At 32.2% G+C, this 22,139-nt stretch overlaps 1 protein-coding gene across 1 annotated transcript in view; it reads left to right on the top strand.

The window, feature by feature from the left end:
* Positions 1-15,566: 15,566 nt before the first annotated feature.
* LOC107461085 (uncharacterized) overlaps positions 15,567-22,139 on the top strand; it is a gene marked incomplete at its 3' end in the record, with an annotated part of 21,102 nt that continues 14,529 nt past the window's right edge. Inside the window, exons 1-6 of the mRNA XM_016079542.3 lie at positions 15,567-15,784; positions 15,866-15,894; positions 16,038-16,159; positions 16,270-16,329; positions 16,622-16,741; positions 21,965-22,084. Coding sequence (XP_015935028.3) covers positions 15,724-15,784; positions 15,866-15,894; positions 16,038-16,159; positions 16,270-16,329; positions 16,622-16,741; positions 21,965-22,084 — 512 coding nt within the window. The remainder of the gene's footprint in view (positions 15,785-15,865; positions 15,895-16,037; positions 16,160-16,269; positions 16,330-16,621; positions 16,742-21,964; positions 22,085-22,139) is intronic.

The following is a 22,139-nucleotide window of genomic DNA, read 5'->3' as shown; positions in this document are numbered from 1 at the left end:
ATTGGCTCTAAGAGGAGTAAAGTCCTAAAGTGATTATTGAGATTGGCGTCGCACACTAAAATTGTGTCTGAGATTCAAATTTTATCAATTATATCTCTGAATTTGGCAAAAGTATGTCACGTTAGTCGCCGACCTATTTTTTGTTAACGATGTACTAATATGACTTGATAATGTGAACTGTTAGACTACGTTTATTTACAAATACATAACACTAAGACAGAAATATAAAAACCTAAAATTGTATTTAATAAATAAAATATAAAAAATATTAAAAAAATACTAAAAATTAATATATTTTATATTCATGCGAGTGTTTCCATGTCTACACATGGGGCTTATTATGCAGTTCAAAAATCAAAACTTACTAACTCCGTAACTAATAACGACCCGTGAAACTGTGGCAGGTAGAAAAAACTATATTCCAACAAGATTCTTAAAGCGTATGATTTCACATGACCTTATATATACTTTGCTTCCTTCCATGTTATTTGTTAATGTTACCTAATTCATTTGCTGACACAAACCTTTAACTACCTAATCACCTTTCTTATTTATCTATCACGTCAATATTTATATTATTATTATTATTATTATTATTATTATTATTATTATTATTATTATTATTTCTCTCTACTCCTGCTTTATTTCCAACTGCCACATGGTTCTCTTGTTAACCATGAGTCCATGACGACCTTTTTCAGGACAAAGTCAAAGCTAGGTAAATACCCTTTTGCTAAATTAGAATAGCTTGCCTAATAATACTCATGGTTTAGAGGTTTGGTAATTGGTATATATAAGAGTTAGATCTTTTTTTAAATACAAGACAAATGCTGATTGCTTAATATGTATTTTTAAAGTAAATGCTGGTTTAAATACAAGACAAATTTTAAAAAAATGTTGATTGCTTAATATGTATTTTTAAAATGATTTTGTTAGGGAACTAATTAGGAGGGTAATCAATTAAAGTCAATTAGTTGAAAAATAAGAAGTCTCTTAAAAAAACAAAATCTCTTATTATTTTAATTTTTAAAATTTTAAAACTAAAAATATAAAAGTTTGACTTAAATCGACTTAGATTATAATTAACTCCCTAATTTTTTTTAAATTGTATTTTTTACTTTTGTTTCAAAATAAATCAATGCTCACTTTCAATAATTTTAAAACATTTCAGACTTCAGAGTTCAGAGGGAGTAGCTAATAATGCAAGAATAATCAATTATTTATTGAAAATTTTAAAATGAATAATTATCTAAATTAGTTCTCAAGAATTTTAAAAACGAATATTTTAGTTCCTAAAAAAAATTAGTATACAAAAACAACATCTAAGTTTTATTTCGGTAGATAAATCAGCTTCTGATTCATTTTTCGGTAGAATAATTATTTAAATTAGTCCCCAAAAATTTTAAAAGCAAACATTTTAATCCCTAAGAAAAATTAATATACAGATCAATTTCTTACTTTTTTTTCAGCAGACATAACAATAATCTTCCGTAAAAAAAGTAAAATAAAATTATTATTATTATTGTTTGCACAAAAACATTGTACCATAATTTTTTGGACAAAAGTAATGATAAATTTATTTATTAAATTCTTATATATGTATTTATAATATAAAAAATAAATATATATATGTCACTGTCCAAAATGAGCCATAACTGGTGATACTCAAGAAAATAGTCTCCTAGCAAACTTAATAGATTTGAATATCAGATAAATAAAAATGTTACAAATATTTTTAATAAATTTATATTTTTTAGAATGAACAATTACATATTTTAAACAAAAATAAAATAAATAAATATGGATGGATCTTACCTGTGACATATGCAGCAGATGACGTCTAAGAACTCAACAAAGAATAGATACCCAATTTAGATCATTACTCTTGAATAGAAAGGCTCACATAATCAAATATTTATTCTTGAAAAATATTTTAAAAAATAGAGTGAGTTTTGCAACTCAGTGACTAGACAGTACATCTATAATTCACATGAGACTGTATAAACATTTTTATAAACATGATTTTAGTTAGAAAATAATAATTTATATGAATAAGTGAATCAATAAGGGAGTTCTCGTACACAAATCAAATCATAAATTCACACTTAGGCAGCTCCACTTCTATGGGTAGCCCTTTCCTCTTGTGCGTCCTAACAGAATAACAGATCTAACGTGTGAACCTACACGTTAGGCTAGCAACACCCCTGTAAGCTGGAGTCTGAGATAAATGCATCTAAGTTAACGTCATAACCGCCGTTAACTACGATTTTCTAATATGAGCCTCCCAAACCAATTCAAAACATATAATTTCAAATACAACAATTTTTTTATCTTTCAAATATAAGATATCGAATCAAATCAAATAAGATAATACTTCCTCATCAGAAATCTTTTTCAATCATACTTTTCTAAACAAAAGAAATTTCAAACATATTTCAAAATTTCAATCACAATTTCAAAGTAAGTGAATACCAATAAATATTTCAATACTTCAAAAATATATATTCGAATAAAGTCAAATGTTCTAAAATAATATAAAGTTTCATCAAACATATATATAGTCTCGTGTAAAATTTCTAAGGTATGAGCTTTATAAAACTAATGATTCAACTATAATAAATCAATTATTTTAATTAAATCAAAGTTCTTCAACAATAGTTTTATAAATATAATTAAAAACTCAGAATGGCATAAACCGAAAGGTTTACGATAATAAATGTAAAGCCTACTCATAGTGAAGGGATCAAAGAGACCAAACCCAGAGGGTCGAATTGAAAGGTAAGAAAGGTTGGAATAAAATGGAACGAAAGAACGCATAATTTGGACCGAGCCTGTGGTAGCAACTTCGATTCAAACAGCAGCAACGACTACGTTACGGATATAATTTCGATAACAACAGCATCGCTACCACTTCTAGCCTGTAACAAATAACAGCAAAAGCAAATTAATCAAGAAAGATGGCACGAAAATGGAGCAAGACAGTAAGGTAGATAAAAGCGGAACAGGAATAGAAAGAGATGTCAAGTACAAGTAGAATGGAGCTTTTTTTTACCAAGGTAAAGGCATAGCAGTGGTGGCTCTTGGCGGTAACAACTCCGACGACTCCGACGGCAACATTCATGGCCCCAAAGACTCTGGCAACCAATGGAAAGCTAAAAGCAAAAGCAGAACAGAACAAAAGGCAACGGAGGCAACCGCAATGACAGTGGAAGAACAAAAGGCTTGCTCTGTCTCGCGGTAGTGGAAGGAAGCAGCATCTTGGTGACGAGCTCCAACAGAGCTCCCCTTTCTCTCTCCCGTTTGCGCCCTCCTTCTCTGCCCTGTTTGGCGACGATGATGGACTCAACAGGGAGGGCAACGATCTCGATCAACAGCAGCGGCGGTGATGGGCACAACGACGACGACATGACTCCCTCCTTCCTCTTCTCTTTCACGCGCTTTCCTCTTTCTCCATGGAAGGTCTACGATCTCACTCTCTTCTCTCTCATGGATCTCTTCTTTTCTCTGCAATGGCAACAACGGCGCTTAGCCCTGCCAGCGTCGTCTCTTCCCTCTTTTCCCTTTCTTCTTCTTCCTTTCTTCTTCAATCGCTCCTCTTCTAATTTTTGTTATCCTCCCTTTCTCTCTTCCTTTCTCCTGTTTGTGGGTGTATGTGTTGTAATAAAATTAGGGTAAAATTTAAAATTTTTGGATTAGGGTTAAGGTTGAAAAAATATGGGTAAGGGTAGTTTATGAATTTTGTAAAATTAGAGGGTAAGGTAGTAATAAAAAAAAGGCTTGGGACGTTACATTCTATCCTCCTTACAAAATTTTTCGCCCTAAAAAATTGATACAGTATGCAAAATTTTACATGGTTTCAACCTTTTACCAAATATGAGAAAGACGTGTAATCGGGTACAAAAGGGTACACGATAGGTTTGTATTAAAAAGATGTGGTTAACATTCACACTTTCTTGTTCTCTTAATAAGTAAAACACATATAACGCTTTTCACTTCGTTCATCACTCTCAAAGAACGTCTGAAAGTCAAACATGAGAACTAATCTTTCAACTTGTACCAAAATATCCTTAACGTCCCCCTAAGAATACTCCTACTTCATAATTTTCTTATGACGTCGCACACTTATAAGTTTCACCTTCTGGGTCCATGAGCCGCATCTTAAAAACTAACGCATCGCTTGCTATATCTAGGAATTACACATTAACCACTAAAATCTTAAATTTACTCAAAGGAATACAAAGATTAGGAAGAGAAGAACAAGTATTACAAATGAGGTTCACAAGAATTCGGAAGGATGTGTAGGATCGTAATTAAACAAGAATGTATAGAAACAATGAAATGTGCCAAAAGAAAGTCAAACCACATCTTAACAAGGAAATCTAAATCAAGAAACTTCGATGGAAGCAATAAAAAGAAAGATGGAGTATTAGGTCGAAACAAGTTCAAAATGAATAAAAGAAGTACAAAGCTCACAAGAGATTGCTACTAAAGTCAATGACAATGTTCACAAAGATTTAAAAGAATGATTAGGAACACAATCAAATAAGACATCCATCAACAATGGATAAAACTAAGAATGATTTCACATTCTCAAGGAAAAAGATATGAGATGAACATTTAAAAAGAAATGCTAAAAGCATAAATGTTATCACGTCACACAAATTCAAGTTGAAACAAAAGATGCAAGGCTTATGAATTGAAAATTAATAGCGGTCAAGGACAAAATTTTTTCCTCAAAAACTTTGGAGGATACATAGGTGCACAATCAAATAAAGATATGTATAAACAAAAAGACAATCAGCAACAGAAAAAACAAAGCAAAACATAAATTAAAAAATACAACAATACATTGGAATAGACAACTTAATAGTCATAAAAATAAAAAATAGCAACTATCACAAAAATCAGTATGCTTCCTTTTCTTTTTCATAAAAACCTTCAACTAAGTACCTTTGAGATTAATATACTTTGGATATTAAATAATTATGTCAATATAAAATTTAATGTCTTCTAACTCAAAATAGTAGATAAATTATATAAAACATGACAGAAAATATAATTGATCTCCTTGTTGTTCTCTAAGTCAAAATTTATATATGCATTTAACTTATTCTTATAGTTGTAGTAAAATATAATCAAATAATTTTCTATAATAATGATAACAATGATAATAATAAAACTAAAATTTAAAGTACAATAGACTAAGATCAGTTATAATAATTATTTTTTATTTTATATTTTTTTTTGGGTTTAAATCTTTAATTGTGAATTTTTTTCTAACATATTCCAAACACGTAGTAGCAAAAGAATTTTAGAAAATTAGTACGAGATTATATTTTTTTTATAAAAATAAAACACCCAAAAAAATTCATCTTCGTAATTAAGTAACTGAACTAATAATAATACAGAAAAAAAGGTACTAAAAAATTTTACTAGAGAATTAAATTCTAATTATATCAATGAGCAAGAATTCTCTAATTACAAACAATAATGATATCAATCAGCATGCATGATTTGAACAATGACAACGACGATAACAGCAACAACAATTCATATGTAACAACTTATTCGAATGATTAGAAATAAAAGATTCAGCAACAATATCAAGTATCATAATATAAAACAAAAAATTGTATTTATAAAAAAGTTGTAACATATAAATACTCAATAATACGAATAATAAAAATAGAAATAATTTTATTTCTAGAGCATAGACATTTTAAACTACCAATTTTCTAATAAAAAAATCCTAACTTACTGAAAAACTTACCAAAATAGTCTTTATATATTATGATTATCCTAATAAAATCTGAATTTTTTTTTATATTGGTTTCCATGTATAAATAAGAAGCAACAAAATTCACAAAAATTCCATGTTATCACATTAAAATAAATAACATTTTTCCAGTCCTATTAAAAATTTTAATTTAAGGTATCATTATATAGCTCAAATAAGTACATAATTTTACTATATTATTTTATCCCACGAATCCAATCAAATGTGAACCATGAAACATTAAGTCTCGTTGAAAAATCAAATAATTTTAAAACTATAATTATTAAAGGGTTCATAAAAAATTATGATTTATAATAATTAATTGAATATAACAAAGAAAAAAATTCGTATAAAAAATTTATTTAGCTTAAAAAAAATTGGATATCTAGTATCTTTTGTCAGAAATTGCTAGCAATTCTTTTCAATATCTAAGATCTACAATCCTAATCTCACAAAGATACTACAAATCAAGAAAACAAATCTCCTAAATATCTAAGAATAAAAATAATGATTGAAAATAAGAGAATATTCAAAAAACAAAGGGTTAAGAAAATTCTCAAGTTTCATATCTTAGCCAAAAACAAAATTCATTTTATAATCACCAACTAAAAAATAAGCGTTTACAATCTTTCTCTCAACTTATCAAACCGAAAATAGTTCCGTGACAGAAAAGCCATGTCCAGCAATAAAGAACCATAACAGAACCAGAACATCAAATTAGAAAAGTACAACCAAACTTCTAGATCAAAAAAGAATTTTGATCCAGCTAACTAATCATCCAAATAATTCACTATACTTAAACAAAAAAATCACCAATCGAACAAACAACTTTATTCATATGTTTCATCACATAGTCCTTCTTTTTGAGTAACTAAATAACAGTTTTCAAAATTATTGATTTGTAAAAAAGAATCAAAGACAAATCAAAATTATGTTATAACTTCAAAGATTATCAACATAAGAAGAAAAATTTCAATATCGCTTATCAAATCCAGAACAAAGCATTTCGATCAGAAACTCAGCAAATCCATGAAATCCACAAATCCAAATACTGTTCTATAAGAGAATTAGATAGCAATTTATAGCAAACATCGATCGAATATTCTAAATAATGCATGATATCTTAACATCAGGAATCATAGAGAAAATGAAGACGAAAAAGATTAAAGTATACATTCACAAAATCGAAAAAAATTAAAACTAGGTACAAGAAAAATCACGAACCGGAACCAAAGAAAAAATCATTGCAAAAACACATTCGAAAAAATTTACCAAATGATAAGTTTAGATTGGATACAAAAGGACAGGAGTAGTAAGAAACAGCAGAAAATATGTGATCATAATAATCAGAAGACAACAATGACATAGAGGCCAAAGAGGACATTCCTATAGGCTTTTGATAGTGCCATAATTTGTACAAATAGACGCGTTTCTATTTATGATCCTACCATAGGATATTTGCTCTAAATTACACAAATTAAACATAAACTCTAATATCACTTTGTTACAGGCTTACAACCCAAAATAAGTCATGACTTGCGCTCAGGAAAATAACACCCTAGCAAGCCTAACGAATTCAAGTATAAGAAAAATAAGAAAGTTATAAATATTTTTGATAAATTTACACTTTCTAAAATGAAAAATTACATATTTTAAACCAAAAAAATATGGATGGATCTTGTCTGTGACATATAGAACAAATGACATCTAAGAACTCAACAAAAAATAGATACCCATTGCAGATCATTATTCTTAAATAGAAAGGTTCACATAATCAAATATTTATTTCTGAAAAATATTTAAAAAAAAACATAGTGAATTTTGCAACCCATTGACTATGCAGTACATCTATAATTCACATGAGACCATATAAACATTATTATAAACATGATTTTAGTTTGAAAATATTAATTTATATGAATAAGTGAATCAATAAGGGAGTTATCGTAAAGAAATCAAATAAAAAATACACATTTAGGCGGGGTAGCCCTTTCCTCTTATGTGTCATAACAGAATAACAGATTTAACGTGTGCCCTACACGTTAGGCTAACAACACCCCTTCTAGCTAGAATCTGAGTTAGATGAATCTAAGTTAACATCATAATCGTCGTTAACTACAGTTTTTTAATACGAGCCTCCTAAACCAATTCAAAACATATAATTTTAAATATAATAATTTTTTGATCTTTCAAAAATATAAGATATCGAATCAAATCAAATTAGATAATGCTTCTTCATCAAAAATCTTTTCCAATCATATTTTTCTAATCATAAGAAATTTCAAACATAATTCACAATTTCAATCACAATTTCAAAGTAAGTGTATATCAACAAATACTTCAATGCTTCAAAAATATATATTCGAATAAAGTCAAATATTCTAAAATAATATAAAACTTCATCAAATATATATAGTCTCATGTAAAATTTCTATGGTACGAGCTTCATAAAAATAATTATTCAACTATAATAAATCAATTATTCTAATCAAATCAAAGTTCTTCAACAATAGTTTTATAAATATAATTAAAAACTCATAATGACATAAACCGAAAGGTTAACGGTTATAAATGTAAAGCCTACTTACAGCATGGTCTTAAGGGACCGAAGAGACTAAACCCGAAGTGTCAAACTAAAAAGTGAGAAAGGTTGGAATAGAATAGAACGAAAGAACGCAGAATTTGGACCGAGCCTGTGGCAATAACTTCAATTCAAACAGCAGCAACAACTATGTTACGGATGCAATCTCAACAACAACAGCAGCATCGCTACCACTTCTAGCCCGTAACAAACAACAGTAAAAGCAAATTAATCAAGAAAGACAACACGAAAATAAGTGAGACAGTAAGGTAGATAAAAGCGGAACAAGAATAGAAAGAGTTGTCATGTACAAGCAGAATGGGATTTGTTTTACCAAGGTAAAGGCATAGCAGTGGTGGCCCTTGGCAGCAACAATTCTGAAGACTCTGGCGGCAACATTCATGACCCCAAAGACTCCGGCAACCAATGAAAAACAAAAAGCAGAAGTAGAACAAAACAATCCCTTCTCCGGTGACCTCCTCCACCTACAACAGAGGCAACCACAATGACAGTGGATGAACAGAATGGTGGCTCTGTCTCACGGTGGTGGAAGGCAACATCATCTCAGTGACGAGCTCCAGCAGAGATTCCCTTTTTCTCTCCCGTTTGCGCCCTCTTTCTCTGCCTTGTTTGGTGATGATGATGGCCTCAATTGGGATGGCGACGGTCTCGATCAACAGCAGCGACGGCAACGGGCACAGGAATGACAACAGGACTCCCTCCTTCCTCTTCTCCGTCGCGCGCTTCCCTCTTTCTCCTTGGAAGGTCTGCGGTCTCACTCTCATCTCTCTCATGTGTCTATTCTTTTCTTTGTGACGGCAACAACGGCACCCAGCCCCGCTCGCGTCGTCTTTTCCCTCTTATCCCTTTCTTCTTCTTCCTTTCTTCTTCAATCACTCCCCCTCTGATTTATGTTCTCCTCCTTTTCTCTCTTTCTTTCTCCTGTTTATGAGTGTATGTGTTGTAATGAAATTAGCGCAAAATTAGAGATTTTTGGATTAGGATTAAGGTTGGAAAAAGAGAAGTAATAATAATAATAATAATGTTCAATAAAATTATTAAAGACTATTCTACACGAAATTCAAGGTTGAAACTATTTGATATTTTTGTATTTAATATAATCAAAAAATGTCCTATTTTAAAACATATGTTTGTATTAAAAGAAAATATTTTAATTTGGATTTTAAATTATCATTATTCACCTTATTTGTTTCTAATGAAAAGAGTGTATTAATATACTAGTGTCATCGTCTACTTGCTATAAAAGTTGACATATAGTAAAAGTAAAATAGACGAGAGACTGTTATCTCTGACAAAAAAAATGTTAAGGATTGATTTTTATATTAATTTTTTTAGAGATTAAAATATCTGATTTAAATTTTTTAGAAGCTCGTTTGGATAATTATTCTGTCAAAAAATAAAATAAAAATTAATTTATCTACTAGAGTAAAATTTTAAGAATTAATTTGTATATTAATTTTTTTGTGAAACTAAAATATACACTTTTAAAATAGTTGAAAATTGAATTGCGTAATTACTCAAAATTTTAAGATACGGATCGGAAAACATTAATCTTTTACTTATTTAGTATTTAGAATTGAAGAGATTATTGAAATTTGATAACAATATCAAAAGAGAGAGAAAAGAGAAAATTTTCTATTTGGTAAAACAAATCATGACGTACTCCCATGTATTTCCCTGTAGTCAATAAATAACTACACTATAACATCAAGAATATAGAAGGATCTAGACTAATTAATAAATCTTGAGCTAAACATCAAATAAACTAAGTGTTATTCTTATCAACCCCCCTCAAACTGATAGTTGGTCTTGGAACAACTCTCAGTTTGCACCTAAACTTGACAAAAGAGGCTGCAGACAGGGGTTTAGTCAAGACATCCGCAACTTGGTCATTTCCTGGAATATGAACAACATGCAGCTGCCTCTGCCTAATCAAGTCTCGAACAAATTGGATATCAATTTGTCAATGCAATGAGAAGAACCGTACTGAGATTATCACAGAATACGGTAGGAGTCGTAGCCAGGCTAATCCGCAGCTCAGCCAATAGATTTGTGAACCAAATAATCTCAGCTCCACAGTCAGCTAAACTCCTGAACTCTGCTTCAGTGGAGGATCTACTGATTGTACTTTGTTTTCTACAAGTCCATGACAAAAGATTAGTTCCCAAAAATACACAAAAGCCAGACACCGATCTCCGATCCTCAAGATCTGAAGCCCAGTCAACATCAGAGAAACCATAGAGCCTGAAGTCCTGACATTTATGAAAAACCAGGCCCTGGTCCTTTGTTCCCTGCAAGTACCGAAGGATCCGCTTTACTGATTTCCAATGAGCCAGTTTAGGAGCAAGCATAAATTGGCTCACTTTACAAACAACAAACGATAAATTAGGTCTAGTAATAGTTTCATAGTGAAGAGATCCAACTACAAATCTATACAGTTTGGGATCCTCAAAATCCTCAGAGCCCTTGCTTGTGAGCTGCAAAGAGGACAGCATGGGAGTTGGCATAGGACTAGCACACTGCATACCTACTTTTAAAAGAAGATCAGTAATATACTTAGATTGAGACAAATACAACTTATCAGCAGTCCTCACTACTTCGATGCCCAAGAAATAGTTTAAGTTTCCTAAATCTTTCAACGAAAATATTTTGTGTAGTTTCTTAATCATATCATCAATTTCAACAGCATCATTTCCAGTGATAATAATATCATCAACATAACAAAGGATGTAAATAACAGATTTAAAGGAAGTACGAATAAATAATGACATATCAGACTTTGAATTGTAGAAACCAAAGGCTTGTAAAGTAGTGCTTAATTTTAAAAACCACTCCCTTGGAGCTTGTTTTAGACCATAAAGGGATTTATTCAGCTTACAAACTTTTGTCACAGCATCCATTTCAAATCCCAAGGGCTGTGTCATGTAGATTTCTTGATGCAATTCTCCATTGAGAAATGCATTATTAAAATCAAATTGTCGAAGTACCCAGTCTCTGGACAAAGCAACACTAAGAACTAACCTGACATTGGCTGGTCGAATCACTGGACTAAATACCTGTTCAAAGTCAAAACCTTCACTTTGATAAAAACCTTGGGCCACCAAACGAGCTTTGTACTTCTGAATCTGTCCATTTGGCAACCTTTTGACAGCAAACACCCAGCGACAGCCTATGATCTTAGCACCTTCTAGTGGTGACACAAATGTCCATGTGTTGGCCCTAATCAGTGCTTGATATTCATCTTGCATTGCTTGAAACCAATGAGGAATGCTCAAAGCAGATTTGGCATTCTTAGGCAATGCTACATCAATGACTTGAGAGTTTAGGCAAGAAAAATGTGCTTTAGGTTGAAGAATGCCTGCCTTGGACCTAGTGACCATTTGATGAGTGTTTGTAGGAACAGAGACAGGGTTAGGCTGAACGGGTGGTAAACAAATCTCTACGCCAGATATTGGAATCGGTTGTGAGGAAACAATGAATGGAGCTGTCACAGCAGTATTGATAGGAGATGGATTGGGAGCATCAGTGGACATATCAGGGACAACATCACTAGACTGCAAGGAATGGATGGAGTCACCTTGCAATACAGGATCAGGAGGCCTAAAAGCGTAAGGTCTAGGAACATATTCATTTGTAGAAGCATTAGTAGTACTCTTGAGAGACTCAAAGCTCCCAGAGAATAACAGAGGATATGGATAGATATTCTCATCAAATAACACATTTCGTGAAACATATACTCTACCAGATGGTGACAAACACTTATACCTTTTATAATTTTGAGCATAGCCTATAAACACACACTGGTGAGATCTATAGCTAAACTTGATTTTGTTATATGGCCTTAAATTAGGATAACAGGAACTGCCAAAAACCTTTAGAAAAGTATAATCAGGTTTATAGTTTAGAAGAACTTCAAAAGGTGACTTATTGTGTAAAATAGAAGTGGGTAGTCTATTAATAAGGAAAGCAGCAGTTAAAACAGCTTCATCCCATTATATTAATGGCATATGTGCAGTAGAGAGCATCGCCAAAGCCATCTCAGTGAGATGGCGATGTTTTCTCTCTGCCCTTCCATTCTGCTCATGAATGTAAGGACAAGAGAACCTATGCTCAATCCCAGACTGCTGTAAAAAGGAAGAAAAAGAATTGGAGATATACTCCTTACCATTATCAGATTGTAAATATTTAATATGGTGACCAGTTAGTTTTTCAATGTAAGCCTTATATTGCAGAAAAGCATCAAAAACTTGAGATTTATTCACTAAGAGATAAAGACATGTATATCTAGAGAATGCATCAATAAAAATTACATAATAGCGATATCCTAAATGAGAAATCATGGGGCTAGGCCCCCAAACATCAGAATAAATGAGCTGTAAAGGTGAAGTATAAGAAGTCAGTGAATCAGGAAAAGGTAATTTGTGCATTTTGGCACAGGCACAATCATTACACAACACAGGTATAGAATCATTATTTTTATTAGAAAATTGTATAGAGTTACACAATTGAAAAATAGTTTTAACAGTGTTAATAGTGGCATGTCCAAGTCTCTTATGCCACAGCTGAAAATTGGAAGAGGAAACAGAAAATAGAGCAGGTGGATAACGTGTAGTGAGTCTTGGAATTGCAACATTGTGAAATTGATAGAGCCCTCCAGTATTAAAACCGTGAAGAAGAATCTTCTTGGTGTGCTTGCACTTCACAAAACAAAAATCATCATGAAACTCAAAAACTACTGCATTATCTTTTGCAAATTTAGAGACACTCACAAGATTTTTAGTAATATCAGGTGCATGAATTAAAGATTACAATTTGAAAAATCTTTCAGAATTAAGGGCATGCAAATAAGAATTCCCAATATGTTTAATATGCATACTTGCTCCATTACCTATATGAATCTGTTCAGGACCTGAATATTCAGAACACGAGAGCAGATTTGACTGATGAGGAGTAATGTGATGAGAGGCCCCAGTATCAGAAAACCACGCTGGATCAGAAACAAAGGAAGGAACTGCCATATAGGCAGAGGGATGATGGAAAGATGATGATGGTGGGGGTGGAGTTGCGGAATGCGAAGAAGCAGAAGGGTGTTCTTGATTGAATCGTTGGAAGCAATACCACGCAATATGACCAAATCGGCCGCATACTTGACATTGGGGGCGATTATTGTTAGCAAAAGAGGCACGACCACCTCTGAAGAATCTTCCACCTCGCCCCCTTCTACCCTCAACACTTCTACCAGCAGCGGATGAAGAAGGGATTGCATACTGAGTGAGATGTGCTTGAGCAAGAAATGGATCAGATTTGTGAAATTTCTCAAGCATATCATCATGAGATAGAATTGACATCTCAACCTCTTGAAGAGAATACAGCTCAGGTTTAGTAGAAACGGTATTAATTAGGTTTTGGTAATCTTCATTGAGCCCTTCCAAAAGAGCATCAATATGTTCATCAGTAGTCAAAGGAAAACCTAAAGACGCTAAAGAATCAACAATTCTCTTGATTCTTGAGACATAGTCAGCAGCAGAAAGACCTTGTTTCTTTATAAGTTTCAGCTGAGTTTTTAGCTGCTTGACCCTATATCGAATCGATTTTGAGAAATAATCTTCAATTTTGTTCCAGATATCAGAAGCAAAAACACAACCTATCATTTTATTCTTGAAGGATTCATCCATGGAAGCAAGAAGCCAAGAAATAATATTGTAATCTTCTTGCCTCCATCGTTTGTAATCGGTTGATATAATACCAGCAGCTCGATCAGTTTCGGACACAAATTGTGAGGGTTTTCTGTTAGAATGTAGATGATCCTCAAGGGCTTGCCCAAAGATTGCAGCCAAAGCCTGTTGTTGCCAAGTTTTATGATTATTTTCATTGAGCTTGTCACCTATGGGATGATCAAAAGATCGTAGAGTGAACGATGAAGTAGAAGAGGAAGAGGTTACTGAAGAATCTGAATTAACAGCACTAGTAGCCATGGATCATGTACAAAAACGAGGCTCTTGATACCATGAAGAGATTATTGAAATTTGATAACAATATCAAAAGAGAGAGAAAAGAGAAAATTTTCTATTTGGTAAAACAAATCATGACGTACTCCCCTGTAGTCAATATATAACTACACTATAACATCAAGAATATAGAAGGATATAGACTAATTAATAAATCTTGAGCTAAACATCAAATACCTAAGTGTTATTCTTATCAAGAATGATAAAAATCAACAGTAAAAAAAAAGGATAAATATCAATTAATACATACAACATAGAGTCAAACCAAATCAAATGTTTCATATGCATAATACGCCGTATCTATCTTTTTCTTGAAAAAAAAAGATTAAAATGTTAGAATAAATATCCATTTCTAATCAAAATAGTATTAAAATTTCCAATAACTGTTAAAAAATTATAATGGCTTAATACCATGTATTTAAATATTTACAGTTAATTATATCTACTTATACAATATATTATTATTATAATAATTACCTTTCTTAATATTTTTTTAACAGATATGTTGAAAGAAAATAACTTAATACTTGAGGCTAATTTTTTTATATGAAATTGACATGTGAATTACGTTGACTTATGGAATATTGGAGAGATATATACTATTATGACGGCGTTTAATTTTTGGTTTTTGTGGGAAAAAATTGGACCGTCTGATTTCATTGTAAAGAGAGGAATACAAATCGGACATCTGATTTTTGTGGAGCAGAATTTCGTGAGTACTTAAATCGGTTCTAGAATTTTTTGTACCGTCTGCTACGTAGAGTCGGTACACAAATCGGACCCAAAATATTTTGTACTGTTTGTACTTAGTCCGTTTGATTACAGTACCTCTAATCAGACGGTCCGATTTGTCTTGCGCAGTCTTATGAAACACCATATACTTCCATAAACCTGTTATACATCAATCATCTCTCCATATTAAAATTAAAAAGTTCGATACTTAATAGTAATTATTAAGAAAATAAGTAGGAATCTAAAAAATAAAAAAATATTTTTTTATATTTATTTTTTTGAATTAATTTTTATGTAGTGTAAAAAAAATTTAATTTGATTTATTTTTTAAATTCACTATTTATATATTATCTAATGACATAAATCTAATGAGATTTTCACAAAAAGGAAAACAATAAATATAATATATTCAGGTATGTCTAAAATGCTTACCCTTAAAGGAGGAGTTTCCATATTTTTCCGCCATAGCTATAGCCATGTGAATGAAGAAGACATAAATGGCTTTTCTTCAGAGTTCAGAGCAACAGACAAAATGAAAATACAAAGACAAAAACAACGGTAACGAGGAGCAACCAGAAAGCAACGTTTTTCAACCACCAACAACTATGAACAACTACTTCTTCTTCCTCTTCCTCTTCTTCATCTCTTCTTTTACCTATTCATCAGGTTTCTCTCTTTTTTTTCTTCTTCTTCTTTCTCTTTTTCATCAGAATTTGAAGAGACTAATTTATAGTGTGTGATCCTCAGGGATGCGCTTGGACATTCACGATAAACATGTAATCCACTTCCTTTCATCAATGTCTTCTTCTCTCTGCGCTTTCCAATTTTTTTCAAAATTATTTATTTATTTATTTTCAGCTTAACTATGATTTGATTTGTTTCACTAATTTAAATTTAATTTTTTTTTGGCGTGGCGCAGGTGGTTATGGATAATGGCATAGTTGAGGTCACTATATCAAATCCTGAAGGATTTGTTACAGAGATTCGGTATAATGGAATCGACAATTTGCTTGAACTTCTTAACAAGGAATCTAACCGAGGGTAACAATTAATATAGTTTTCGAATGTTACTCGATAAGTGCAACAACAAATTCTTCTTTTCTTTAGAAATAAGAAATTAATTAATTTTTCCTTGGAATCAATGTGTGTAGGTACTTCGATATGGTGTGGGATGAAGGTAAGTCAAAGAGGAAAAAAGGTGAATTTGACAGGTGAGAATGTGAGATTATTCGATTCACGGCTTTATATTTTATATTTTGTATTATTTTTTTAAATTTAATTTTGATATACAGTCATGTAAAATAGTTTTATACATGTATTTAATTAGTAAAAATAACTACTTTTTATATTAATCAAGTGAATAATAATCTAAAAAAATAGATATAATTATACGATTATATAAAATATTTTATACTATCATTACATTAAAATTAAGGTCTATTTTATTAAGAAATATAATAAGTCATGTGTAATTAAGTAAAACTTTGAGAATGTTTTGTGCAGAATGGAAGCTACAAATATGAGTGTGATAGTGGAAAATGAGGAACAAGTGGAGCTATCATTCACAAGAATGTGGAATTCTTCTCTTCAGGGATTGTATCCCCCACTCAACATTGATAAAAGGTTCTTTAATTCGACTTTATAGCTTGTATATATATTATTGGTTTATTAATCTTGGTAAAATTTTTAATTAGGTTTTATAATTTTTTTTAATTGGATCCTGTATTAATTTTTTTTTAATTAAGTTTCTATATTTTTTTTTATTTAAGCTCTTGTATCAATTTTTTTTTAGTTGGGTCCCTATACAATTAAGTCAATAACTATCAAAAGAGACTTAATTGAAAAAAAATTTGGTGCAGGACCCAATTAAAAGAAAAAATATATATAAAAATCTAATTAAAAATTTTACAAAACTATAAAAAATAGAATAATTAAACCTGTATTATTGTATTTTTCGTGTTAAATATATACTCGTTTATATATTTTTATTTATTTGAAAAAATAAATTTATCCATAATATTAGAGTTTTTATGAATAAATNATAGGCATTAATGTGTCTGTTGATTTACTTTTTATTTATAAAATATATATAAAATAGTAAAAATAGAATTAATTAGAATGGTAAATTGTTTATAACTTAGTCAAAAGTGTTGGATTCAAGTATTTAACATAATAAAAAGGATTTTTTTTAAGAATTATATATAATAAAATATATTTTAAAATAGAAAATTGAAAACCAATCTATGTCGTATTCCCTTTATATATAGTTAAGAATAAGATAGCATGCATGTCTCAATATTTTTTAGTTATATTTTATATTAACCCTTAATCACTTATTCTAGTATAAATTAGTTTCTAACATAAAGAAATGACGAATTAATCTCTTAACCTTATAAAAATATTTGAAAAGTTAGTCCATGACAAATAAAAAATTTTAGACAATTTAATATCTTAAAAGGTACCAGAAACTTAGAATAGAAAGAAAATAAATGTGAGAAAGAGAAAGAAAGAGTAAAGTGAATCAGAGAAAAAATAGAATTATATTACTTTCATAAAAAAGTATATTAATCACACTTATTACAATAGCAAGTAGAGTATTTATAATGGTAAATATAGTGGTTCATGCCTTGTGTGTAAATTTTAACAAATTCTGTCAGCTCACAAACTGTCTAACTGCTTTCTCTATATAACTCCTAACATTCTCCTTCAACCAGAGACTGGTGGCGAGGCTACCCAAAGTTTAGGTCTGAAATTGAGAAACTGTGCCTGAGACACTGGCTTGGTTAGCACATCGGCCACTTGATCATGAGAAAGTATATGAACCACATGAGCTTGTTGTTGGACAACTTTGGTACGAACAAAAGTGCAGGTCTATTTCAAAGTGTTTGGACCTATGGTGAAGGATGGGATTTTTCGACATCAGTACGATACTTCGATTGTCACAAAAAAGAATGGAATAGGACCTGATGGAAGATGCATTTCACACAGCAGCTTTTGTAACCATATGAACCTAGTCATTGCCTATGCTAAAGTATGAAATTCTGCTTCTGCACTTGAGTGTGAGACAGCAACTAGCTTCCTACTCGACCAGCATATGAGATTATTGCCTAGGAAAACACAGTACCTGGTGGTGGATCTTCGATCGTCAAGGTCCGCTACCCAGTCTGAGTCACAGAAGGCAATAATGTAGAACTCCAAATTTTTATAAATATGGATCCCTATTTCAGATGTACCAGCCAAGTATCGCAAAATGCGTTTGATTGCCTTTCATTGCAGCTCAGACGGGGAGTGCATATGCTACGAGACTTTGTTGATTGCATAGGTAATATCCAGCTGTGTGATCTGACATACTGAAGTCCACCCTCGATAACCGAGCGATAGAGAAAAAGATTTTGCAGGGAGTGTCTCCAGCTGCAGATAGTTTTAAGCTACTTATCATGGGGTTGCAACTGGTTTCACATTAGCCAAGTGTGCTCGCTTCAAAAGATCATTAATATATTTAGACTGCCACAAGATCATACACTGATTTGAGGTTGTTACTGCCTCAAGCGCTAGAAAGGAACTCATTTCACTCAGGTCTTTTAGTGTAAAAACTACATCAAGTTGCTTGATAAGAGTATTGACTTCAGAGGGATTGTTTCCTATTACAAGAATGTCGTCGACATAGCTGAGTAGGTAAATGGTGGAGCTGGAGCAGTGATGAACAAATAGGCACGGGTCCGACATGATGCTAGAGAAACGAAACCTATTTAAAGCCTCATTGAGCTTGAGGAACCAAGCCTGAGGAGCCTGCTTGAGGCCATAAAGTGCCTTGTCAAGTTTGCAAAACCAATCTTGAACTAAACATATAGCTGTCAGGTTGAACCATGTAATCTATTTCAGACGAATCCCTATTCAGAAATGTATTGTTGAGTCAAACTACCGGATTTTTCACCCAAAAGTTATGTCAACAAATAAGACAATCCGCACAGTGGCCGGCTTGGCCACCGGGCTGAAAACCTTATCATAGTCTAGCCCCTCTCGTTGATGGAACCCTTTTGTGACGAGTCTTGCTTTGTATTTTGTACTCGGCCATCGGGTTGACATTTCACCTGAAAAACTCACTTACACTCAATGCAGCAATAGCAAGTGTGGTCGGAACTAGTGTCTAGGTTTGTGGCAAATGAGAGAGTAGCATACTCTTCATCCACTGCCGCCTTCCAATGGGGCATGGCTAGTGCTCTGGAACCAGAGATGCTAGCACTTTCGGCTTAAAAATACCAGCTCTAATCCTAGTCACCGTAGGGTGAATGCGGCCAAGATCCATGGCTGGTGCAGCTCCAGCATTAGTAGCTAATCTTGCAGTACCTGAGAAAAACACAGAAATACAAGGAACATAATTTGTTTGCTAGGTAAAGAACAAGTATCAACATAATCAGTATTGGCAATAGTCCCTGAAACCTGGGATTAGGTGGGAATGGCACCAAATACTAAGAAATAACTTGGATGACCTGGGGATAGGGGAAGGGTCAGACACACAAACAGGAGGAGTAGGATATAGAGGTGGAGAAGGTAGAGTACTCAGGGATGCAATTGGTATGAAAGAGATGGTGGTGAAGGTGGAAAGATGCAGAACCAAGCTGGAGAGTTTGTGGTTGGTGTGAGGGAACATAAAGTTATAAGGAAACTCGGTTTCATCAAAGAGCGCATGTCCAGAGATGTAGACTTTTCAGAAGCTGTCCATGCATCTAAAATCTTGTAGAATGATGAATAACCAAGGAAAAGACATTTTTGGGGCTTGAAACTAAACTTTAAGATTGGTAATGTCTGAGTTGATGAAAACATGAGCAACTAAAGGTTCTTAAGAAATTGTAGTTTAGTGCCAAAAGTTCCAAGGATGTGGCTTTAGAGGAGGTCGATCCAATTTCTATGGCTCCAGAAGTGTCAGCTGTGCGGGAGAGTTGGTCACACAGTGTGAAAGTGCTTCCATAGGTGCAATCAAGACTATTTGAATCCACATGGCTCTGTGTCTCATTCACCTGCACCTCCATCTTACTCGTTCCATCAACCACATTTATCACACGGTCAGCAGGCTAAGGCTCTCGTAGCTGCTGCACCACCAACCACTCTTCTTACCGATAAGGTTTGGTACCTGGACACTGGTACCTCACATCATCTGACCTTCAACAACAACAATCTCATTACAGGCTCAGACTATGAGAGATTAAATTTGGTATTGACAGATAACAGATAAGGTATGAACATAAAAAGTATCGGTAAATTCGTATTATTCTCTGAAGCCTTGACCTCGATCTTGATAGACTTGCTGTTCCTGAAAGCCTTGATGCTGATAATCGTGGTACTATTGTTGACCTTGTCGCCTCTCACTTGAATCTGGCTTAGTTTCACTGGACTAAGACAGATGCACTGGCATAGATCTTAATTTCACCTTTTTGAACCTCTAAACTAGCTCATCTGGATTCACTGGCAACACTTCTACTTCACTTTCGGTGATTGTCTTAGCTTTAGTGAGAAAGGCACTGTAATCTTCGGTTAAACTTTGAGCCACAACATCAACAAACTCTTCGTTGGACAGAGGTGTTCCTAGGGTTGAGAAAGCATTGGTAATTTTCTTGATCCGTGCCATATAGTCGGACACCGAACTTTGAAATTTCACAGCCTTTACCTGCGTTTTCAGTTGTTTCACCTACGATTTCAATCTCTTCGAAAAATATTTATATAATTTGGACCAAATCTTGCATGTGAATTCACACTCCATCAGTAAGCTTGTAAAGCTCGGATCTATTGAGACAAAGAACCATGCCATTAGAAATTGATCATCCTGCTCCCACTGCAGAACTCTTTCGATTCAATTTCGACGAGCTTGTCCTCTTCAAATTCGTATCTCTTAGAAATTTTCTTTATGTTAGGATAATATTTGAGGCCATTTGATTTAAAAAATGCAAGAGCCTGGTGCTTCCACAATACAAAGTTGTTGTCTTATAATTTGAAGGAAAATAGTATTAATTGCTATTTTCGATTTCATCGAAACAGTAAAAAAACTTGAATTTGCAGAAGTCATGGTTGGATTAACAAGATCTATGAATCAGAACATATACTCTGATACCAAGAAAGATATTAGAGACTTAGTGTAGAAAGGAAACAGAAATTAGAAAGAGAAGAAAAGAATAAAGTGAATTAGAGAAAAAATGAAATTATATTACTTTGATAAGAAGTATATTAATCACACTTACTACAATAGAGAATAGAGTATTTATAGTGATAAGTATGGTAGTTCATATCTTGTGTGTGATTCTAACAAACTTTGTCAACTCACTAACAGTGTAATTGCTTACTCTTAATATATTTTAATCATGATGTTTATAAAAAAAAAAATTAAAAACTAATTTATCACTTTCTTAAAATATTAGAGGTTAATTTGTCTTTTTATATTATTAGAGGCTAATCTATTTGATATTCTAAAAAATTTAAAAATTAATTTCTCAATTTTCTTTTGGGAAAAGACTTTTTTTTTAATACAAAAATTATTAAAGATCAATTTGAGATATTACTCCTTTTTTATTCTGTTTTTTACGGCAATATTTAAAACAATTTTGGATCTTGTAAACATTTATTAGTAAGTAGTTCAGCCTATATTTTAGTTGTTAGATAATAGATACCTTCAAAGAATACTTTCTAATTCATATTTGATTTAATCTGGTATTATATTTTGAAAAATATCTGACTTTACACTAAAATTAAAATGAACATTTTTTAAAATATAATAATTATATAAACTTTTTATATTAATTATTATTTGTCCATAATACATAAATTGTCTACACAAAACAAAACAAAATAAAACAGGTTTGTAATGGTTAGTGGGTCGTCGGGGTTCTATACCTATGCAATATACGAGCATTTGGATGAATGGCCAGGATTCAATCTCTCCAATACAAGGATTGCTTTCAAGCTTAGAAAGGACAAGTACGTCACACTCTCAAAACTTTATTAAATTATGAATTTAATTTATGAATCAGCA

This window comes from Arachis duranensis, chromosome 8 (assembly GCF_000817695.3).
Source record: "Arachis duranensis cultivar V14167 chromosome 8, aradu.V14167.gnm2.J7QH, whole genome shotgun sequence".
Lineage (NCBI taxonomy): Eukaryota > Viridiplantae > Streptophyta > Magnoliopsida > Fabales > Fabaceae > Arachis > Arachis duranensis.
Note: the sequence above shows the minus strand (reverse complement) of the source record. Positions and strands in the feature narration are given on the sequence as shown.